General features: G+C 34.7%; 1 protein-coding gene across 8 annotated transcripts in view; it reads right to left on the bottom strand.

Annotated features, from left to right (window-relative positions):
• Positions 1–57: 57 nt before the first annotated feature.
• Positions 58–25,936, bottom strand: part of lnpk (lunapark, ER junction formation factor) — a 27,826-nt gene continuing 1,947 nt past the window's right edge. For 3 of the 8 annotated variants that reach the window (XM_087255111.1, XM_087255115.1, XM_087255114.1), the window contains exons 4-14: positions 23,184–23,371; positions 22,935–22,993; positions 22,708–22,748; positions 20,530–20,613; positions 20,384–20,435; positions 18,553–18,765; positions 11,348–11,453; positions 11,192–11,262; positions 8,139–8,303; positions 7,833–7,919; positions 58–1,353 (exon numbers count right to left, since the gene is read on the bottom strand). In XM_087255111.1, coding sequence (XP_087111237.1) covers positions 1,193–1,353; positions 7,833–7,919; positions 8,139–8,303; positions 11,192–11,262; positions 11,348–11,453; positions 18,553–18,765; positions 20,384–20,435; positions 20,530–20,613; positions 22,708–22,748; positions 22,935–22,993; positions 23,184–23,371 — 1,227 coding nt within the window. In that variant the 3' untranslated portion in view covers positions 58–1,192. 8 annotated transcript variants of the gene reach the window in all.

The following is a 25,936-nucleotide window of genomic DNA, read 5'->3' on the forward strand; positions in this document are numbered from 1 at the left end:
TGTTGCCCCAGGCCTCTATTTTACTACTCATTTCATTACAACATTTAAAGAATAATGTTTTAGAAAATGAACCTTTATTGGCATCATACAGTCTGTAATGCAGCAGACGTGCACAGCAACTTGCAAGTAGGTACAAACAAGAACAATTGAATAATTCTGGCTTCAAAGCTCAAACATTTTGTGTTGCTATTCAGAAAAAATCAAGGAAATAACTATGATGCTAAAAAACTATGATGCTATGATGTTTTTTTTTTTTTTTTTGTTCATGAACAAAATCCAGGTTGAATCCTGCTGACAAATAAAGCGTAAACATCAACAAAGAAAACATCTTATGAACAACAACCAGTTATTTTGACAGATTTTGTAAACTGTGCATTAAGTTCCAGACATATTCCTAACCAGAAAGGCACAAGACAGTTGAATTACACAAATAAGCACAATGTAAAAAGATATTAGTTTACTTAAAAAAAGTGAGTAAACCTACTGCTTTTAAAGCAATTAGCTGACTTTACTTTAAAAGGTGAGTAAATCCATTGCGATAAAGGTGTTAATTAAACAATCTATGCGCATAATTTTAAAATTAAGTCAACTTAACATCTCCAAGTTACAACAGATTTACTTACTTTTTAAGTAAAGTCAACTTGTCGCATTCAAAACTAAAGGTAGACTCACTATAAGTAACCAATTGCTGTGTAACTAACTATTGGCCACAAAAATAACAATCATTTAAACCTAAAATAAATATTTAAGAATCAAAATAGTGCATTTGACAAAAAAAACAACAACAAGTCTGGCAACAAAGAGTGTATTTTTGTTCAGGTTGCACTTTCAAATAACCCTGTAAACACAAAGATAGCTAAACTTATCCTGCTACAAGTTTTATCCTTATTTACTATTAAATAATTCCTCTTAACACTGCAAAAACATACTATAAAACAGGAGTTTGTTTTGTTAAATCACCTTCATACACAAAACATGCGCGGGTAATGTGGTCATCACCAATCACCACACCGCTTCGATTACTGTACTGTGGGTTATGACACTCAGCCCATTATGTAAACCTTGTAGTGCATATATAAATAAATTAGCAGTAAAAACGTACAACGGCCTCCAGAGCTCAAAAGATGTACTAAATTAACATGCACTAGAGTGAAGAAGCTCAAACCCCAGAAAAAGCTCCTGTTAACACGGTTTAGTTTGATTCATCCTCTTTCTTTTGTTCCTCCAGAGCTTCAGCCTCTTCATGCGGGACGTCCTGAGGCTGTGACTCTTCAGTTTCTGATTCCTGCAGGACAGGAGCCTCATCAGCTGCTGGGTTCTGAGGGTCAGCTGATGTAGTTCTTTCCATGTCGTCTGATAAAATGAAATGATGAAATACAATTATTTAAATTCACTCCTAAATGTTGAGGCTAACTGAGTACGTTAGACCTGTTAATGCATCATTTGTGGTGATGTTCACTCAGCATGTTTAAAAGGAGCACAACATGCATTATCAAGACTGTAAAGCAGGCAATTGTTAATTAAAAGTAAAAAATTGTAATCAACAAACCAGTCAATAACACTTTTAAAATGTTATCAGATCATATTCAGCATTTTAGACATTCGGTAGACAATCATCTGACCATATTGTTGGAATTAATCATTAATACTGCATATATAATAGGGCTGCATGATATTGGAAAAATCTGACATTGCGATATTTTGTTTTTATGCAATATATACGTATATTTATACAGCAGTTCTGTCTGGTTCTTGAATCTGATTGGCTGATATTATATATTCTGCAAATAACAGCACTCGTCCAGGCTCTTAACCCTTCACTCTTGTGTATTACTTCACCCACATACAGCGAAAACAGGAGGACACTCTACAGTTTGACAAATATTGCTGCTGTTGGACAACAGCATGTACTTTTAAAGCTTTTTTAGTCGAGAATGTAGTTGTTTAGATTGAAGCTTTGCAGTTTATTTATAAGGATAGTGCCTGTTTTAAAATATTTATAATTTCTAAGAGACATCTTTGAGCAGAGCAAAGACGGTTGACTTTGTTATCCACAAGACGATGACAGATACTGCATAATAAGCCCTTTGAAGAGAAAAACAGCGTAATTTCTAACTGAAGCTGATCAAATACTTATTAAACAGAAAAATGACATTCTGATGCTGCGTTCACACCAGACGCGGCACGCACGTCAAGCGCGAGTGATTTACATGTTAAGTCAATGCAACGCGCGAATAGACATCCTGCGGCGCGATACGCGCGAATGGGGCAAGGCGAATTGAGCGTTTTACGCGTTTGACGCACTTAACGAGAGTTTTGCGCGAATCTCTCGAATTCGAAAATCTGAACTTCAGCGTACATTCGCGCCGCGTTAACCAATCAGAAGCTTGCTCTTGTGGGGGCATGATTGTGACGTAGAACCTGTTGTCGGTGTTCCGAGGGAAATCCTCCAGCCTTCACCGACAACAGTTCATCAAACTTGGCTTGGCTCAGTCAGAAGCACCGCTGAAAGCCTCCGTCATCCAGGTTAAGTTTCTGGAGGAGTTTATGAGCTCACAGAGCTGGATGCACCTCTGAAAGGATGTAGTGGACTCAGACACGGCCCTAAACGTATCGACGCTGTTTTTCAGTCTTCATAAAGCACATAAACACTGTTATTTTCTTCATAAAATCCATGTTAGCCATTAAACTATGAAGCTAGTGTCTTCGGGCAGACAGAAGCCCTGCCCATCACGCGAATCCGCTTCTGTTCTGATGTGAATTTGACAAGTGAATAAAGCGGGGTTTGACGTGTGAATGAAGCGAGTAAACTCAAATGTTCACGCGGCTATTTACGCGCGAATAGCGCAATTTATCCACGCGTTCCGCGTCTAGTGTGAACACAGCATAAGGGGCCGATCAAACCGAAGGTGATTTTCCGTTCTAAAAACATGAGGCACACCACACTGCTTGTTTAGTTGACAGAAAAAAGAAGCATGGTGCACCTTTTATGTCGCTAGGCAACAAATAAATCTGCTGAGTATTGTGCAAGAGTGTTGCTGTTGATATTGGTATCATTTTAATACTTAATAATAATGTCAAGATTTGTGAGTCATAAAGCAAAGGATAACTCAAAACAGCGACCACGAGTCTCTCCTCCATCTTCAAAAGTCTCCGTAGTCATCTTGACAACACAAACACTGCAGTCACCACAACGGAAACCCCGCCTCTGCTTTCGTTTGAGTGGAGAATGAAAGACGCAACTGACGTAACATGCTTTTTTTCGCTCAGAGTTGACTTTTTTTCAACTGCAAGCTCACAGAGCACAACGGCAAAAACACAAGGCGCAGCAGGCGGTTAAAACGCTTTAAAATGCTTTGGCTTTTTCTGGGTTAATTATTGTGATCTCCCGATTGCAACAGAGAAATACTGGGAGATATCTCTGTAGACTAATGGCATTTCATGCCGTTCAGCCATAAAACCTTAAAATGTTAGCGAAGTCAGCTGTTTTCTCATCACTTTAGACATTACGCTAAAGAATCGTTCAAATACTACCTTTAAAATGACTATGGTGAATTAATAACTGTTTCCGCTGTTCTAACGTCAGCTGTAGATGTGAATGAATGCTGGAAAAAAGTAGTTCCTCTTTCAAAAGGATTTTGAGACTCTTCATGCTTGATTATTCTTTTTTATATACATGATTATGCCGTCGAACTGTTGTATAAACACACCATCACACTCGTAGCAGTGCGATGTGGCTGTACATCATTACTGGTGGGACACTGGTGGGGCAAGCCTCCCACCAGTGCCGATATACAGCCACATCACACTGCTACTCATGTATTGCTCATATATATATTCACTGTAAAAATAAGTTGACAACTCTAATTGTAAGGCAACTTGCTGCAACTTCTAACCCAAGTACTGCACTTGACTCAACTTAAGTTGAGTAAACTCAAAAATGTCCAGAAGCTGGTTGCCTTAAAAATTGAAGTTGAGTCAACTTTCTTTTGTTTTTACAGTGTTACGATATGGCTTGAATAGCTCTGTTTGAAATAAAACCATTAATCTAAATTGACTGGGGTGATTTATATGGGTGTGAATAATGTATAAGAAATTATAAACTAATAGTAAGCAAAAATAATTACAATAGAGCAAAGAAAAAGTAAAATAAGTAATAATAAACAGTTAAAATATGTATTCGGGTATAGAAATTGAATAATTAAATGTCAAATGAAAAACAACACTGTGTAGTCGTTCTTGTGTTAATATATCATTACAACATTTCATATTAATTCTTTTCATTCAAGTTACTAATGTTGTACTTTGTGTAACCGGATGCTCTTGAAATGCCTTTTGAACATATGCAAATGGTAAACTTTTACTTTGTTATGGTTATAATTTAGTGGTGCGGATCAAGAATAATCCCAACTCAACATTGCATATCCTGTGATGTGACTATTGCGGACACACACATTGCGATATCGATGCCGAAACAATATATTGCAGCCCTATAATAGCAACACAAACTTTGTCCATAAAAGTGGAATGTCAAAAATGCAGGAAACTCCCATAAAGGCAATTACAAGATCAGACATGACAGATTAAATATATATTAGAAGATGTTTTAAATATAGACAAACACACACACACACACACACACACACACAAACACACATTCCCGTCTTGTAATGGTGATTACTGTGTTGCATGATTTTGTGTATGAGACTTGAGTCTGAGAATAGGAAAGGACTGTGGCCATGATTGTTTTACCCATAGTACCCAAAGAGTCAATAATTTCAGCATCATGCAGTGTATACACTACAGTTCAAAAGTTTGGGGTCAATACATTTTAAGGAGAACCAAATAATGGTTCTATTAAGTAAATAATGGTGTTGAGAAGATATGTTGGCTGCTTGATGATGTAAATCTTCCATTCTACCATATCCTATATGTTTGAGAATTCAGATTGAGATGATTTGAGCTTTATGATGGGGTGCGTTATCCTTCTGGAAGTTCAGTAGTCTTCACACTGTGGTCATAAAAGGATGGATACGGTCAGCAACGATACTCCAGTGCTTCCCAACCCTGTTCCTGGAGGCAAACCAACAGATATTTTTCTCTCTTTTCTGACCCATTCATTTCAGGTTTTGGAGTCTTTTCTAATGTTCTGAGTTGATTCAGGTTTGTTGACTAGGAAGAGATTGAAAATGTGTACTGTTGGTGTGACTTCAGGAACAGGGTTGGAAAACATTGCTCTTGTAGACTGGGGTGGTTAAATGAGGACAAAAATTATACACTAATATGTATCATTTTCACAATAATAGTATATCCGATACACAATAAATATTAGAGATGCAATAAGTTATTTCTTTTATGTGGCAAGCATTTGTGTTGCATGCAAAGTTGCATACACAAATCTGCATATACAAATCTGACCAATCAGATAGGGTTTTACTTTATACTCACCTCCCAAGTAAGTGCAGTTATGCTATTACTAAATACAAACTTGTAGTGGGAGTAGAGATGAGTGAGGAAAATGAGAACAACAGATAAGAATAAGATCTGAATATCTGCTGTTGTTTTTTTTTAACCGCAATTCGATTTTTATTAGATTTGAAAAAATATCCACTACCTTTTTACTTTAGTGTGATCATTATATAAATAAAATATATGTTTAAAAAAAGTAAATAAAAGTAGCAATTCTCTAAGGAAATGTTTCATCACAAGAAATACGGTTCTCATAACCCTCAACAACAATAATGCATATTTTCCCCTATTTGTAGAATAGTTTTCCCCTATTTGTTTTCCCCTTTTATAGAGCCCTAATTCACACCATTACACTATACAGTGCAGGAAGGATCCACACTTTCATATTGTTTTTGTCAAATTCTGATCCAACCATCTAATTTCATAGCAGAAATCAAAACACATGAGACCAGGCAACAATTATATACTTTTGTTGAGTGTCTGCGAATTTTAGCCTTTGTTCTGTTCTTATCTGACAGGAGTGGGTTTTCTCCCTGGTGCTCTTCTTCTGCTGCTGTAGCTCATCTGCTTCAAGGTTTAATCTGTTGCGTGTTCATTCTGCAGTCCTGCAGTGTAACAAGTGGTATTTTTGTGCTTTTCATTTAGCTTAAACCAGCCTGGCCATTCTCCTCTGACCTTTGGCAATACCAGGGCATTTTTTGCCACAAAGAACTGCTGCTCGCAGAATTTTTTATATATTTTTTGTGCCATTCTCTGTAAACTTTCATGAAATGGCTGTGCATTAAAATCACAGTAGATTAGCAGTTTCTGAACTAAACCAGTTTGTCTGGCACTAATAAACAAACCATGTTAAAATTAGATCAATAAAAACAATAAATCACTTTTTCTTAGTATTCTCTCGTTGAATTTCAGATTGTCTTGACTATGTCTACATGATCAAATTTCTCAGGCTATTTTTGTTTTTGTTTGTTATAGTGAACATATATAAGTGAACATATAACTGAACAAGTCTATATAAAAGGCTGATTAATAATGCTACAATTTTTTAGATGTACAGTAGGGCTGCACAATACTTGGAAAATATGCAATATTGTTGTTGAGTGTTGCAATAACAACAATTCTCACAAAATAACTAACTTGAAAAATGCTACTTTAGCAGCAATTAAAAAAAAAAAAAAAAAAAAAAAAAATATATATATATATATATATATATATATATATATATATATATATATGTGTGTGTGTGTGTGTGTGTATACATTACGTATGTTATAATAACACTTAAACAAACAGGTAATACATATTTTTAATCATATTTAAAAAACCATGTAAACATTTTGACTTTAAAACACCACGAATGGCTGAAAACCTCGCCGGAAACTGTTACTCTTATTGGCTGTTGTCATTTTCCTCTCTTTATTTTCAGCTCTATGTTGCCCTAAAATTACCTACTGGAGAGGCGGGGTTAAAGATAGTAAAGGCCCCATCTGATTGGTCAGATTTGCATAAACAACCAATGCATTTATCACACAAATGCTTGGCACTTAAAATTAACTCAATTTACAGCACTTTCCTGCGATATAGATCCTTCAAGTACTATTATCACAATCATTTTTCGATATATTGCGCAGCTGAATGTCTGTTTTTTATGCTTCTATTCATAAAAGGATCCTAAAATATGCTAAATGAATATAACAGTTATTTTACATCATTATTACATTACGATTTTATTGTCTTTTTATTCAAATAAATGTAGCCTTTTCTGAGTACAAGGGCGCACTCACACTCTGCTATCCGAACCATGCCCAGGCCCATTTCCCGGATAAGTTGAGAAGCGGGCGGGCTCAGGCACAGTTTAGTTGGCCGGCCCTGGCCCGATTGGAGGAGGTGTGCCAGAGCACGGTTCACCTGGGCTTTGGCGCAGCACGCTCAAAGCGCGCTTAAGCCTGAAACTGAAGACGAAATGTGACTTTTAAGGGACTGTTTCATTTGGATTTATTAATCATTCTTACTGTTCAATGAAAACAAAGTTTATTAGTTTATTAAAGATGCAAACCCCTCACTGAACGACAGCTGCACCTTCAGCAAACCTCCTAATTACTGCAGCACAAGGACATTATGGTTGTTTATGAGCGTCAAAAGTGGCGGAAATATTTGACTGTGCCACTGCAGATAAAACGACTAAAATTATAAAACATTTATATATATATATATATATATATATATATATATATATATATATATATATATATATATATATATATACACACATTTAAATATAATTTTTTAAATCTTGATGACCCCAAACCTTTCAATGGTAGTGTATGTGTAAGTAGTGTGTGTCTGTGAGTCGGTTCTGGGACCTGTGTGAATTCTCTCGAAACTATGAACTTTACTCCAGGGGGTGCCAGAGTGAGAAACACGAGTGGAGCGAGCCGAGACAATACGGTCTAAAAAAAAACACATTGATAAAAACAGAAAAACAACACTCACACATAACACAAGCAAACGAATGATGAATGTAAATGACTTCTTCAAAACTGCAACATTGTTTGCGCTCCTCGTCTCCTCTGGGAGGCTTTACTCTGTGCAGTTTTGGACAGATGGCGTGATGACTTTTTAAAATGATTTTGATTATGATGTCACTGACTGTCAGACACTTGAAATACCTTCAGGGGCGTCGCTGTCCTCCGGTGTCTCTGTGGCGGCAGAAGATTGCGTTTCAGGAGATTCAGAGCGCAGCCTGCGCTCAAAACTGAATTCTGGGAGCCTGGGGGCCTGGGGACGTGTTTTTCTCGCAGGGTTCATGAAGTAGCAATAAGCACAACGGAAAGCTGTAACATAAACCTTACGTGAACATACAGTCATGTGAATTATTTAAGATACCCTAATGAATACAATAGTTTTTCATATCAGGACATGATAAAAATCTGTATGGTCAATGGCAGGTCTTAGGACAAATTGGAAGATAAAACTGCTGATGAAGAACATCACATGATATCTCGTACCGTGTCATTATTCATTTAACAAAAATAAAGCAAGAATAGAAAAGCCATGGGCGACAAACTTAAACCTATGGTTCAGAAGCATGCAAAATAATAATAATTCCCAACATTTATATAGTGCTTTACTGGACACTCAAAGAGCTTTACACATGGGAGGAATCTCCTCATTCACCTGGATGACGTAACAGCAGCCATATTGCACCACCAATACACTTTTCGAAGGACATCCTGGGATTTTTAACAACCACAGAAAGTCAGAACCTTGGTTGAACATCTCATCTGTAAGACGGTGCTCACTTAGCAGTATAGAGTCCCCTTCACTATACTGGGGCATTAAGGGCCTATTCACACTATGCCATTCGTACTGTGCCAAGGCCCGTTTCCCGGATCGTTTGAGAAGTGTGAGTGCGCTGAATCGGGCTCAAGCACTGTTCACTTGGCCGGCCCTGGCTCGGTTGGAAGAGGTGTGCCTGAGCGCGGTTCACTTCGGCTTTGGCGCGGTACGCTTGTGTGTGAGTGCAAAACGCGCCAAAGCCCGAAACCGTAAGCGAGACGTGACTTTTACGTGGCTGTTTCATACGGATTTATTAATCATTCTTACTGTTCAGTGAACGCAAACTGCCGTAGTTTATTAAAGACGAAAACCCCTCACTGCACGACAGCTGCGCGGCTTCAGCAGACCTCCTTATTCCTGCAGCACGAGAGCTTTATGATTGTTTTTGAGAGCCAAAAGTGGCGGATCTGTTCGGCGAAATATCTGACTGCGTGTCACCGCATCTCTAAGGACTGTTTGGTGAAATATTTGACTGCATGTCACTGCATAACAAACCACTGAAACGATATAACTAGAGAAATCTCCACTGTGCTGCTGAGTGAGAGAGCGCTTCTCACTGAACAGTGCAGCATCTATGACGTAAGCGTGCCGAGGCCCATTTGTGGTGTGAGCGCGGGCCGTCGGGGGAGACAAGAGGGGGGACAAGCGTGCTTTGGCCCGGTTCGAGGCAACTGTACCTAGTGTGAGTACGGCCTAAGACCCTACGCAGAGCACAGGTTGAGCACCCCCCTGCTGCCCTCACTAACACCACTTCGGCAGCAACATAAACAAAATAAAACATAAAATAAAAGTAACTACTTGTATCTTGTAGTAATTAGATAAAGAAATTATTTTCTGAGTGTTTTTGGCAGTTTTTGCCACAGCATATGTGTTTACATGCACACGCACCTGAAGGCTTCTGACCAACGTTGTGCTAAAACTTCAGCTGATAATCATTTAAAGGTGCTGTGTTTGAGTTTTTGATTCTTCTAAAGCATAAAAATACCATAAAATGTTTGCAGAATTTTAAGAACATTCTTGTTTATCTGAAAAGCAATGCTGAAGTCAGATATTCTGCTTTGAAAATGGGTCTGCTGTGCCGGAACGCTGTCTTTGTTTTGGTTATTTTAACCCGCCCACTGCCAGTGTAGCCAATTACATTTCAGCAAGCCATTCAGAAGCACAGAATATGCACTCACTCATAAAATGGTGAGGTTTACAATCTAATTAATACACATTAAACCTCTTTGACATCATAAAATGTACATGCTGAATCACTGATATGTGTTGGTTTGCACTGAGTCACAGTTTTAAAGTTTAATTTTCAAGATCTGAAGTAAACTATCTGCTGCTGCTTTCAGTATATGGCACAAATGTCATGTAAAATGGCATTCAAACTCACATTTAACACTGAATAAAGCACGAGGTGTACCTGAGGTGATCATTGTCAGTTTTCTGTTGTTCAGCTGCAAGAAATAGAAACCGTTTCTAATATATCATAAATATTCCTATAATAAATATTCCTTTGCGTGCCATTGCCTTTCATACAGAACACAATTTAAATCAGCCTTTGGGCTTGATCGTCTAACTGGGGTTTCGGTCCTCAATCTGGCAACCTGCGCTTGCATTTGTTTTAATCCAGGACTGCAATACCTAATTCAACCACTGGGTTTCAAATTTACATACTGCACCTTTAAGACATTTAATGGGCAGCTCCTGGCGTATTTTTGTTAATGTAGTATGTGTTGGTCATCTAAGATTATATTATCCCAATTTTAAGACCTGCCAATGATTTTTTTTTATGTCCTGATAAGGAAAATTGGAATTTCATATAGTGTCCTAACTTTTTCACTACTGTATATACACACAGTTTAATGCACCATCCTGTGAAATTTTAATCCTTTTTTTTTTTTTTTACATATTTCCTGTTATGTTTAACAGAGCATGGATGTTTTCACAATATTTCCAATAATAATAATTTTAATTTTTAAGTCTTATTTTTTAATTTTTGCTGGAATAAAAGCAGATTTGACATTTTTTAAACATATTTTAAGGTCAATATTCTTTGATAGGCTACAGAATGATCCACTGTTGTCCAATGACTTGCATAATTGCAAACTTTACTAACAGTAAACTTTAAATACTCACTTGACTAACAGTAACTTTACTAGTTAACCTAATTATGCCTTTAAATGGCACTTTAATCTGTATATAATCATCTTGCAAAATAAGTAGTAAAATATTAAGTACTTTAATTGTGGCAAAGACAAAATAAATTTGTCATAAGAAATTAGTTATTAAAATTGCTTAAATATGTGTTGACAAAAATTTTCAGCACAAAAAAAAACTACATACATCTGCAAGAAATAAAAAAACTTCATAATGTGTTCTGACAGACTCTTACCTACAAACTCAAATTCCTCCTTCAAAGCCATACCGTTGTGGGAAAAACACTGCTGGCAAATCAACGCATATCTGAAAGCATGAAGATAAAGACCAATCATTCTCACGTCACCTGACAGAATTTAGCCTTCTCTTGAATATTATACTGGTTTAATACCTGTTTTGAGGTCCATCTCCCACCAGATACTCAATGACTCTGTCCACAGCGCCACGCTCTCGTGGAAGGATGGGTCGAGCGAGAGGTGGGCCAGGGGGACGCATACCTGTAATAATCAATTGATATCACAAATTCTGAAATTACAATAACATATATTGCATGCAGTGATTTTTCAGAAATGTGACATTATTTTTTCTTTAAGGGGTGATTTTTTTTCTCCCCGCGAGTGACGTGAAGGAGCATTTTAAACATTGTAAATGCAATTTTATAATTATTAATATTAAATAACTGCATCTGTGTTGTCGTTCATGTCAAATGCTTAAATTTAATAACTAATGATTTTAATCATTCAGATTTACTGTTAAAGCTTATATTAAAGAAAGAGGTACCAACGGCACTTAATGAAATTTAGGGTTGCAATATCAATACAGAAAATTTTGTACAATATTATTACGAAAACATTAATATTACTACAGAAAAAATGTAGAATTACATTAGTAAGTCCACATTGTATTGACTAATATAAACGCATCTAATTGGCTTCAACAGTTAAAAGATCAACAGAAACATGTCTGATTGGCTATTTGAAAACATCCAACACAAGTCTGTTTTAAAGTCTCAGAAAGTACTGATTTAGTGAGGAATGCATTAATCCTTGAATACAAAGCTGGCTGGGAGTCTTTAGACATGCTTAAACTGTAAGATATTTACCTAAAATTTAAAATTCTCACTTCATTTTCTCACCCTTGTGTCATTGCAAATCGGTTTGATTTTCTTCTTGTGTACATCAAATAAGATGTTTTGAAAAATGTCTCAGTGTTTGTTTTTGTCCATATATTGGAAGTCAACAATGTAAACACTGCTTAAAAAACATTATTTTGAGTTCTGCAGGGAAACAAAATGAATCATGATTCTTTGGAATGACCAATTTTGGTTTTACATCTATTCACATATTACGTATCACATTTACGTATCATAATTACATATTTCCTGTATGTAATTACGTGAAAATACACATAAAACACATAAAAAATGCATATAAAGCAAAAGTTTGTAAATACATATTACTTCTCTGATGTAATTACAACATTAAAACAATGTATTTACAATGTAACAACAATGTAATAACAATGTAAATACAATGCTCTGACAATGTAATTACAAAGTAAATATAATGTAATGACAATATTATTACATCCAAAACAAAAGATTGTAATTACATATGTATTGTGTATATTTATAAATGTATTTAATAATGTATTTTAATAATGTATAATAATGTGTTTATAAATATACAAATACTGTACACGCAATATACAAAGAAACATTTAAGTTTATAAATATTATCTTTGATGTAATAACAATGTAACAACACAGTAATTGCACACAAGATAAGTTTGTAATTACATATGTACTGTGTATATTTACAATTACAATGTTATTACCATAATTACACGGTAATTACTATGTTACTACATTGATACAACAATGTTATTACATTAATACATATTAATTATAATGTAATGACAATGTAATAACATCCAGAAAAAAACACTGTACTTACATATTTACTGTGTATATTTTCGTATAAATACATGAATTCTGTACATGCAATATACAAAAAAAATATGTAAGTTTAGAAATATTATCTTGGATGTAATTAAAATGTAACAATGTAGTAATTAAGGTTCTAATTACATGTGTACTGTGTATAGCTACATATACAACTATAAATAACAAAAAATCTACATGCAAATAAATAAGATAGTTACATTTATAATTATTATCATGGATGTGACTGCTATGTAATTACAATGTAACGACACAGTAATTGCACACAAGATAAGTTTCTAATTACATGTGTACTTTGTATACTTGAGTATACAACTATAAATAAACAAATACTGTACATACAATATACAAAGAAAGAAATTACAATTTATTACATAGCTATTACAGTTATTGCAATGGTATTTCATAACTTATACAATGTTATTACTATGCTATTACACAGTAATTACAATGTAATTACATTGTTTTTACAGTGCTATAACAATGTAGTTATGATGAATACATAGTATTCATAATCAGGGCTTGGCGTTAACTTTTTTGATCACCAGCCACTGTGGCTAGTAGATTTCCAACATTACTAGCCATTCGCCATTTTCACTAGCCACACTTTTTTGTTGGGAAATATATTTTAAATGCATAATTTTGACTTAAACATGCTAAGCATTCCCCCTCATTCATTTAACTTTTTGTGTGTGTGTTGTGTATTAGGTCGCTCAGTGTGCATGAGCAAATGGGTTGTCGCAATGCAATTAGTTTTTATTTCACATGACTTTATGGCTCAAATTTAAGGATTTACCAAGTTTATCTCTGACCACACTAAATAAATATTTCTTAGTCACAATGTTAAAATCAGTTTGTCAAAACAAGAAAAATATAGCTGTGTAGGTGCACTTTTTATTTCAACAAAACTTTTCTCTAAAAAAAAATACATAAAAAGAAAAAAGAAGTATTGTCATATATCTAAAACATGCACAGTTATCGGTCCTGGCTAAAAGTCCCAGATCAGCAGTTGACTACATATAAACGGTGAGTAATCTCCTATTAAAGCAATGTTATTGTAAAAAAATAAAATTAAACCATTTTAACAAAAACAACTAAGTAAAAGAAAGCAGGTGAAACATACCGTGTGATAATGAAAGAATAATCACATGCACACAATTAATATAGGCCTGTTAGTCTGTTCAAAGAATGAACGATCATCACTCTTTGTCCAGTCTTTTTCAAAGGGAACCGATCGCACCAGTTGCGCTTCCTCTAGGCACAGGATTCGCCCAAGTAAACAGGAGCGCGCACGCTTTTTAACAGTGTGATGTGATGCGCACTAGAGATCATCCTCTCGTTCGGTATTTACCTTCTTTTTTGCTGTTTTGCTCGCGTGAAGTTATTTTTGTCAGTCGTGCTGCTTCTCGATTCTAAGATCACATTTGCACGAATATCGGGCCAAGCTTATTGTTGAACCCTACGAACTGGTGTCTGTCTAAACCGCCAGAGCTGAAATCTACCCGCATTTGGCGGGTGTTAATGTAAAGCCCTGGTTGTAATGTAATGACAATGTCATTACAGCCCGAGTAAAAGACTGTAATTACATATGTACGGTGTATATTTACATATAAATACACAAATACTGTTCGTCCAATAAACAAAAAAACATTTACGTTTATAAATATTAACCTGCATGTAATTACAATGTAATAACAAAGTAATTACAATGTTGTTAAAATGCAATTGCACACAAGTGTAATTGCACACAAGATAAAAGTTTCTAATTACATGTGTACTGTGTAAATTTACCTATACAACTCTAAATAACCAAGTACTTTACATGCAATATACAAAGAAATATTTACATTTATGAATATTATATTGTATGTAACGTTCCCAACACTACCAAAGTTGTAATTTCAATGTTATAACAATGTATTACATAGCTATTGCAAAGCTATTTTATTACATTTTAAAGCTGTTATTACATTGCTTTAACAATGCAATTATGTTAATAAATAATAATGACAAGTAAGTACAATATTATTACATAGTTAATACACTGTTGTTACAGAGCTATAATGATGTATTTACAATGTTGTTACAAAGTATATGAATAAAAGACTTATTACATATGTACTGTGCATATTCACGTATAAATACACAAATACTGTACATGCAATATACAAAAAAACATTTGTAAATATTATTTTGGGTGTAATTACAATGTTGTTACAATGACACTACATAGTAAATGCAATGTTATTACTCAGCTATTACAATGTTACTACACAATAACTACAATGTTATTACAGTGCTAGAACAATGTAACTACAATGTCGTTACATAGTATTTATAATGTAATGACAATCTAATTACATCCCGTATTAAAGACTGTAATTACACATGTACTGTGTATATTTACGTATAAATACACAAATACTGTACTAAATTTGTAATTGTACATTATCTTGGATGTAAATACAATGTAAAAGCAATGTAAACACAATGTTATTACATAGTAAATAAAATGCTATTGCATAGTTGTTACAATGTTATTACATAAAAATGATGTTATTACATTGTAATTACAATGTTATTACATTGCTTTAACAATGCAATTATAATGTTAATAATAATGACAATGTAATTACATAGAGAATAATGAATTTCCAATACTACTATTGGTGTAATTACAATGTTATAACAATGTATTACAAAGCTAATACAAAGTTAACTTATTAACCTATTACACAGTAAGTACAATGGTAATACTCAGTATGTACAATGTTATTACATAGTAATTGCAATGTTTTTAAGTAGTAATTGCAATGTTAATACAGTGCTACCACAATGTAAATACAATGCCTTTATAAAGTATTTATAATGTAATGACATTGTAATTATATTCTGAATAAAAAACTTTATTTACATATGTACTGTGTATATTTACATATAAATACACAAATACTGTACATGCAATATACAAATAAACGTGTTTATAAATATTTTGGATGTAATTACAATGTTATTACAAATACTGTACATGAAATATACAAAAACACATTTCCAATACTACCATAGTTGTAATTACAATGTTATAACAATGTAAAAACAATATAGCTACAAATTTTATTACTATGTTTTTACATAGTAATTAAAATGTAATTACACATTACATCCAGAATAAAAGATTGTACATACACATGTACTGTGTATGTTTATGTATAAATACACAAGTACTGTACATGCAATGTACAAATAAGCATTTAGGTTTATAAATATTATCATTATCATCACATAGTAATTAAGTTTATAATTACGTATACTGTGTATATTTATGTATACAACTACAAATAACCAAGTACTGTACATGCAATATACAAAGATTTACATTTATAAATATCACCTTGGATGTAACAATGTAATTACAACACTTTGTAATACTAATACCATAGGCGGAATTACAATATCTTTTACAAGGTTATTACTAAGTCATTACACAGTTATTACAAAGTTATTACAATGTTGTTACAGAGCTATAATGATGTAATTACAATGTTGTTACAAAGTATATGAATAAAAAAACTTATTATATTTGTACTGTGTATATTTACGTATACATACACAAATACTGTACATGCAATATACAAAACAATTTGTAATTATTATTTTGGATGTAGCTACAATGTTACTACAATGTTACTACATAGTAATTACAATGTTGTTACATAGTAATGCAGTTATTACATTGCTTTAACAATGTAATTACATAGTAAATATAAATATTATCTTACAATGTAACGACATAGTAATTACATCCAAGATAAGTTTGTAATCACATATTAAGTGTACAGTGTATATAACTAACACACAAATACTGGACATGAAATATCCAAAAAACTAATTTCCAATAGTACCATAGTTGCAACTACAATGTTATAACAATGTAATAGCAATACAGCAACAATTTTTATTACTGTTTTTGCATAGTAATTTAAATGTAATTAATTTAAACATTTTAATTACACATGCACTGTATATATTTACGTAAAAATACACAAGTACTGTACATGCAATATACAAAGAAACATTTAAGTTTATAAATATTATCTTGGATGTAATTACAATGTAACGACTTAGTATTTAAGTTTCTAATTACGTGTTCTGTGTATATTTATGTATACAACTACAAATAACCAAGTACTATACATGCAATATACAAAGAAAGATTTACATTTATAAATATCACCTTGGATGTAACAATGTAATTACAACACTTTCTAATACTACCATAGGTGGATCTACAATATCTATTACAAGGTTATTACTAAGTCATTACACAGTAAGTATAAGTAGTAGTAATTACAATGCTATAACTATGTAACTACAATGTTGTTACAAAGTATTTATAATGTACAATGTAATTACACCCTGAATAAAAGACTAATTATATATGTACTGAATATATTTACATATAAATACACAAATACTGTACATGCAATATACAAAGAAACATTTGTAAATATTATTTTACTTGGATGTAATTACAATGTTATTACATAGTAGTTCCAAAGTTATACAATAGTATTTACAATGTTATTACATAACATTGCTGTTATTACATTGCTTTAACAATGTAATTACAATTTTATTACATAGTAAATATAAATATAATCTTACAATGTAACGACATTGTAATTACATCCAAGATAAGTTTGTTATCACATAATTAGTGTACAGTGTATATAATTAACACACAAATACTGTACATGAAATATACAAAAACACATTTCCAATACTACCATAGTTGCAACTACAATGTTATAACAATGTAATAGCAATATAGCTACAAATTTTATTACTATGTTTTACATAGTTAATAAATGTTAGTAAATGTCGGCGTCGCTGACGTGCACCTCTCAAAAAATGTAACTACACGTCACAACAACGCGTAGCGCAAACTCTGTGATCCGTCGCCTTGGTGGCACTGACGAGTCAGGGCGGGACCGAGAGCCGCGCGCGGCGTGAGCCCGCTGGAGCGATTGTTTACATGTATGTAGTCCCGTGAAGGAGCTCCGGATGAAGTGTTAATGCAGACCAACAGAGACAGCGCGCAGAAGTATAAATATACAGCTACGGAGCAGTATAAACCAGGCTTAAGAGTCCCGTTAAGTGCACCGAAATGTGCATTTTTATTTAATGTTTGATGTAATCCAACTGAAATATGAAGAGAGGGTGGGACATAGTGTAGCTCCTCCCCTTTTTAAAAAACTGCCAGAGATTAAAAAAACCTGTGATTGGTGTGACAGACTAAGGAGACATCCAAAACATGCAGTGTTGGTGGGCCTCCAAGAACATGGTTGAGAAACACTGCATTACAGAGCTTTTGATCAAAATTTGGTGAGAAACTGAACTATGAGGTGATGTGAATAAAACCGCTGATCCATTTAGGCAGAGGTGACAAACTACAAGCTTTACATGTTTATATCAGTTTTATATCTTCTAAACATGAATGTTGTCACTGTTATAGAGCACATTAGCTTATAGATATCCTAAAAACGAACAATGCGAATAATGCTTTATTTTAATTTCATGGGACCTTTAAGGATCCATATAAAGTATATACCACAATAATGAGAGCACCAAACCTGATCCAGGTCCTGGAGAATATGGATTCATGCTTCTTCTCATCATTTGTTGTGGTGTTTCTGCTTGACTGGCTCCTGCAGGGGTGGATGCAGACCCAGCTAACCCTTTCTCTGGAGGTCCTCCTGGGGCAGTACGGAGAGGTGTGGTTCCCGGAGACATAGGGCCGAGTACTGGGCCTGGAGTAGCCATGGCAATATGCCTCTGCCGTAGCTCTGAAGATAATGAAAGTAAAGCACACATTATACATATAAGAAAAACAAAAACACAATATCAAGGGTTGCTACAGCGGAATGGACCACCAACTATTCCTGCATTTGTTTCACAAAGCGGATGCCCTTCCAGCTGCAACCCATTACTGAGAAACACCCATACAGTGCTCGATATTAACCTTTTTGCTTGTTAGCACCGGTGCTCCTAACTTAAAAAATATAGGCACATCAGCCAAAATTTTGTCGCACAAACCAATTACGAACACCGTTACAACAAGTTTTCAACAGATTTATTGCATATGAAATCAACACCAATCAAAATAACAAGCTAAAAAATATATATGCATGCGTGAGGAAAATATGTCTCAACAAAATCCCGCTATCACAACAAAATACATTTTATAACATGACTGAGTGACTAAAAGAAACACGGACTGCACACCAGCCCTGCACGCACTGCTTGACATGAATGAATCTGTTAACAATATAAATGTGCTGTTCTCACGGGTGCTGTCTGATATTGCGCTGTGGCTTTTGACATACACTGTACCTTATTATATGCATACGTCGTGTTAATAGCAAAACCGGCCTTTTCAGCGATATTAGTTTACTCAGTGTAAGCCCATTTGCGATGGTGTACGTGGTGTTAAATTTGACATATAGTTGCCACTTGCACGGCGGACAGCATCTGGCGATTAAATGATGGATTAAACAGAACCTCTCATGCTAGATGTGGCAAACAGTTACCGGAAAATTCCATCCCACAGACTTTTCATAGCGGACTTGAAGTCAATTGAAATCTTTTATCCACTCTTCGAAAAAGTGTAGATGGCTGAGTAACATTCAGCACATGATCACTACTAAGATGTGTCATTATTTGTAACTTTAGATGGTTTCTGAAACAAAATCTGTCCGTGTTATTTTTATTCTCAACTTCGGCGCTGTACATTTTCGCGGTTGTAGCTCTCGCTGTCATCCCAAGCCAGAAGGCATTGACTGAGTGATTGACAGCTGATAATAACCAATCCATTCGCGGTCAGTTCTAGACCTGTGGGCCAATAAAAAGAGCGCTCAGGCAGGGCAAGCATTGCAGGCTTTGTTTGCTGCAGCAAGTTGACATGACAAACGTGTTTTAAATGATTCCTGAGCACTGCATTTCGTGTTTCAAGTGCAAAGATTCAATCTGCGTGAAAGTCTCCTAAATCAGAGCATGTGGTTAACATTTTGCAGTAAAAACTGGTTGCACACAACAAATTTATGCACTCGCACAAATGCTCCCAAATATATTTTAAGGTCGCATAGATAAAATTTTGGATGCATATGCGACCAAAATGGTCGCAATTTCAAGCCCTGCCATACCCTCTGTCATTCACACACTGATACACTACAGCCAATCTAGTTCATCCGATTCACCTATAGCGCATGTTTTTGGACTGTGGGGGAAACCAGAGCAACTGTAAGAAACCTACGCGAACACAGGGAGAACATGCAAACTCCACACAGAAATGCAAACTGGCCCAGCCAGGACTTGAACCAGCAAACTTCTTGGTGTAAGGCGATTAGGGCTAACCACTGAGCCACCACAAACACAATCCAATAAAATAAAAATAAAAAGACAAACCTTGTCCTGGTCTAGGGGTCATGTGGGGTCTGACTGGAGTGGCTTCTGCTTCCTGTAAAGACAAATCATACATTAATCTTAAATACATAGTAGCTTCAAATACGAGTCCATTCATCTGTCGCTTATGCAACATCACTGGGACTTACTGCTTTCTTTTTAGACTCAGGATCAAATCTCTCCAGTATGAGCTTAGCATTTTTGTAGGTCTCCGTTTCCATCACCTCCTCAAGCTGGCAAAAGGAGAATTTAAGTGTAAATATGTGATCCTCGACCACAAAAGCAGTCATAAGTGTAATTTATTTATATTTTAATGCCGTATCAGCAGCATTGGCTAGATTCATGGCACATCCTATACTAATTATACAATATATAACATGCAATTGGTTTCTTAATAAAGAAATAAATTAAAAAAAAACATACAAATAACAACACTGAGAAGTCTTACACAACCTTTCAGTACGATTAGTGATAAATATTCTAAAATAGCTCCAGACGACACCTTTTAAAACATTTCATAAGTGTAATTCTTTTCAAACTGAGATTGAGATTTAGACATCATTTATACACCATCTAAAATTTACAATGATGATTGTTTGTTAGTGTAGTGTGCAAATTTTCAGGAAATCAGTCGGGCAAATAATTGACTGGTTTTATTTGTTTATCCAAATAAAAATGTACTGAATGTTCATGCAGTATAACAATTAACTCCTTTCAAAAAACTGTTGGTCCGTCTTTCTTGCTTTCTATTTCGTATCGCGACTGCCTCGTAATATAAAACTTAAAAAATTTCTAATATAGGCAGAGCAAACCATCTCAAACTAAGAGGGCGAGGGAGGGGCTCAGCAAATGTACACAACTAAACATATCAACACGTGTAAACTCTATATGTATTTTAGCACTATGAATAAATTATAATCAAATTATATTTCTTACAGTTAGTATAGGACAATATTTGGCTGAGATGTAATAACTTTTTTAAAAAACTGGATCAGAAGATAAAAAAAAAAAAACTTCAAAATATTTACAAAATCGGCTTTTAGTTGTCTAAATAAAGTGCTTAGCAACTCACATTAATAATGCAAAAAAGTGAGTTTGATGTATAGTCAAATTTAGAAGTGGATCAAGACCTTGGCTATACCTTGGCTCTAAGGGTCAAACAACAAAAAATAAGTTCAAGAATCTTGGTGTTACTCTGGAGTCAGATCTAAGTTTCAGTAGTCATGTCAAAGCAGTTAGGAAATCAGCCTACTATCATCTTAAAAACATTGAAAGAATTAGATGCTTTGTTTCCAGTGAAGACTTAGAGAAACTTGTTCATGCTTTTATCAGCAGCAGGGTGGATTACTGTAACTGCCTTCTCACTGGCCTTCATAAAAAAAAAACAGTCAGACAAGTGCCGCTCATCCAGAATGCTGGATGAGGATTCTGGCCAGAACCAAAAAAATCAGAGCACATCACACCTGTCCTCAGGTCTTTACACTGGCTCCCAGTTACATTCAGAATAGACTTTAAAGTATTAATGGCCTAGGACCTCAATACATTACAGATATGCTGACTGAATACAAACATAACAGATCACTCAGATCTTTAGGATCATATAAACTAGAAGTTCCAAGAGTTGAGTCAAAGCGTGGTGAATCGGCCTTCAGCTACTACACCCCTCGCATCTGGAATCAGCTTCCAGAAATGATCAGATGTGCTCCAGCATTAGGCACATTTAAATCAAGACAGAAAACACATCTGTTTAGCTGTGCCTTTACTGACTGAGCACTGTGCTACGTCCGACAGATCACACTATTATGTCTTTATTTTCTTTTTCATTCTTTTAAAAACTGTTGTAACACATTTTAATCTGTAATTAAAACTTGTAATTTAATTTAAATTTTTAATCATTTTTATTTTTTTTTTAATACTTGTCTTTTTTATCCTTGTTTATGTAAAGCACCTTGAATTGCCACTTTGTATGCAATGTGCTATATAAATAAACTTGCCTTGCCTTTCATCAAAGTTGTCCTAAAACTATTCAACAACACCCATTCTACTCTTAGGACAATTTTGGAAAACTTCTTTGATCCACTTCAAATGTTGACTACTGTAGTTACAGCGGAATATTTACAGCATAGCTTCATGGAACATGATCTTTATTAAATATTTTAATGATTTATGCCTTTTATGCCTTTTAAAAAAAAAGTCTATAATTTTGACTATTCCTAAAAATATACCCGTGCACGCGTATCAGACTGTTTTTGTGGTCTAGGGTCACATATGAGTACCCACAAACAAGCTTAAATCTTTAAACAACATATTTGAGTCAAATCACTTACTATTTTCCGTTTTTGCGTTTTTAAATCTTCCAATTTGTCATCTGAAACAGGAAAAATCATGAATCAGTAAACCTATAATCATATTTAATCAAAATATGAGTAAGACGATACATTACCATTTTTTTAATCATACACATTAATAAACACATCCTAAGTAAATAAGACAGACACAGCTACAGCTGACAATAAAGACATGTAACAAGAAAATAAAACAATTATGAGCTTACTGTTTCTCTCTGTGCGTTTGGAGAACAGGAAAATGAGCATTTTTCGTAGTAGCAAAACTCTATAAATAAAGGGAGAAAACATTACTCAGATTAATAATTATGAACATCAACTCTGCTAAGCCAGGGTGTGTATATCTGTACAATGTGTAAGTAACAGCTACTGTAAAACATAACTGCACTAACAGCATAAATACAAAAAGCATGCTTACTACAAAGTCATAATCCAGTACTAGTGTGCTTGTGACTCACAGTGCAGGAAAGGCCAGCAGAGGCAGGGCAGTGATGAGCCGAGCGCCCCACTGCTGGGGGAAGTACAGGTAATAAACACACAGACATGTCAGCAGGTACAGAGCAGATGAGTAGAAGAGAAGCCGGCCGACCCATAACTTCAGCAAACGCTGGTTCTTTGCACGAAACTCCTCCAGATCCTTTATGTCCTGTGAATGCAGGTGATAATGCCATATTGTAAGATTCTAAGCAATGCCGTTAGTTAAATGCAGGAAAAATGCTTAGTAAAGAAACCTAACTTTCTTCAGATTTGAACATTATTTGATTTAAAGGGACCTACTATTAAAAAAAATCACATTTAAAAGGGGGTTACACACAATTGTGTGGCAACAGGCTGCGATAACCAGTTTCTAGTAGCAAAAATGTTTTAATTTTATTTTTTTAAATCACACTTTATAAAAAGCGTCTGCAGAAACACTTTGATTGACATTCTCCCTTTGTACATGTCATCAGCAGAGGAAAGCCACGCCCATTGTTGACAACTCTCCCTCATTAGCACAGGAAGCTAATCTTATTTTTGAATCTGCCACTATGCTGACACACATGCATGTGTAGCTCCGCCCCTTTTGAAACTCATTTAAATTGAAAGCGACAGTCGCCAAAATGGCACAATTAGGAGCGAAGCCTAAAAGTGCCAGTTTCAAATAGTTATGAGCTGAAACCTCACATACACACTCTAGGGACATTAGAAAGTCATTTTACATCTGGTAAAAGTAAAAATGGGCATAATAAATCTCCCTTTAAAACATGCGTTATTTGATTAAAAAGACTATTTTTTTTAGAATGAAAAACACCTTTTGGTGTAATTAAAGTCTAAAACAAATAAGATCTTCAATGATTTTATGTTTTGCATAAAGGAAACATAAAAGTAAGTTTTATTTTGTAATTAAAACTTCAAGACTGAACTGAAACTCTTAGATTATCCATGCATCTTTTAGAAAAAGCATATTAAAATGCATGCATGACATCTCACAATCACTATTTTATTTTATTATATGTTGGAAATACAGACCTTATTGCACAATTTTTTGGAGACAGAATAAAAACTGTTGTTTAAAAGTTTAATTTTGTGTCATTATTTTGCTCTATTGTTTTAGAAATCTCATCGTATACAATGAGAATGATATATTTAGCCATAAACATTTAAATGGCACTAATGATTAAAAATCAAGTTTTGTAAGCTGTTGGACAGACCTGTGTGTAGGTATAGTGTGTCCACTGCCATATTGGAGTGATAGAAACCCAACAAGTCTCTTTTTTTTATTTCCTGAAATTAAAATAGGACCCAAATGCCAGAGATTTTTTGGTCCAACCCAACGTGATGTAGGAGTGCGGTTTTCCCCACCCACTGAATTGATTGATAGGCGCCATGTTTCTAGAATAACACATATTCACATGTCCACAAAACATTTTTTTGCAAAGAAACTAGAATTACAATAATTGTTACAACTCTCTGTGATTTTTATAAGTTGTATAAGCTTAAAACATTTTTTAAAAACAGAGCATGTTTGTAAAAATGACAGAACAATCACTATGTAATTCTTAACTGCTATAATCACCATGGCCACATAGTGTTAGTAAACGCTAATATGTCTGTGTGTGCGTGTGTAATGCAAACGGCATTTGTCGTTTCAGAAAGGCTTGAATAAACTCAACCACAAATACATCAATTAACTGACTTGGTATTTTTGACTATTAAGCTTTCAGATTTCAGCTTCATCCGAGTCGGTCTCTATCACTGACTGCTGTTTATCTGATGTAATGCATAAGAAGCAGACACACAAGTGGGAACAGTGGGCGGGGAGAAGCAGCTAATTTGGATTTAAATCTACAGTCTACAAAAACAGCTACACTGTACTCAATACTGAAAAGGGCAGATTCTGGAGGCTACAATAAATTATCTGACAGGTATTTTGAGCTAAAACTTTATAGACATTCTAGACACACCAAAGGCTTACATCTTGTAAAAGGGGTAAAATAGGTGCCCTTTAAAATTAAAGAAATAAATCAGCAACTGCACTAAACTACACATTTTGTTAGTATGGGATGAATGCATGTTGATTTACAAAACAAAACATTTGCATTCTATACACTTCCTTTTATATTTTTTTTCTTAAGCTTTAATTAAAAACATAACTCTGACTATTTCATTGACTAACTGTCTTTTCTTTACTAAAGTTCAAATTACTGCTAAAGATGACTGAACTCATTTGATACAACTAGAAACAACTATCTAAGTTTATACATTTGATTTGTATTTTGTTATTTAAATATGCACCATATAAATCTGTGGAACGCTGACTCTGCTAAATAATGCAGAACATGTGAATATTGAACGGCGGGCATAAGCTCTGTTAGTTACAGTTGAAAGTGCAGGGTCATATTAACCATAAAGCCCTCAGGACTTGCAAAGTGTATTCCTACAGCTCACTCTAAACCAAAGCAGTGACCACTAGCGGACACTAAAGGTCAACCGCAGCAATCCAGTGAACAGATGGTCCTGTCAATACAGTCTCTCCAGATAGACGGAGGCTTCGGGAGGAGAGCCAGGAATGAGTAAAGCAAGGAAACGCAGCCAGTACAAGGGTTCAGATGATGACATACAGCCCTGTACAGTGTGATAAGGTCACAATGGCTGAAAGAAGTGTGCTGGTTTTAAAAGGGCAGGAGGATTTGTTGAGGTCAAGTTGGTTTTATATTCATATATTGAGATA

Source organism: Danio rerio, chromosome 6 (assembly GCF_052040795.2).
Source record: "Danio rerio strain M-AB ecotype USA chromosome 6, GRCz13ab, whole genome shotgun sequence".
Classification (NCBI taxonomy): Eukaryota; Metazoa; Chordata; class Actinopteri; order Cypriniformes; family Danionidae; genus Danio; species Danio rerio.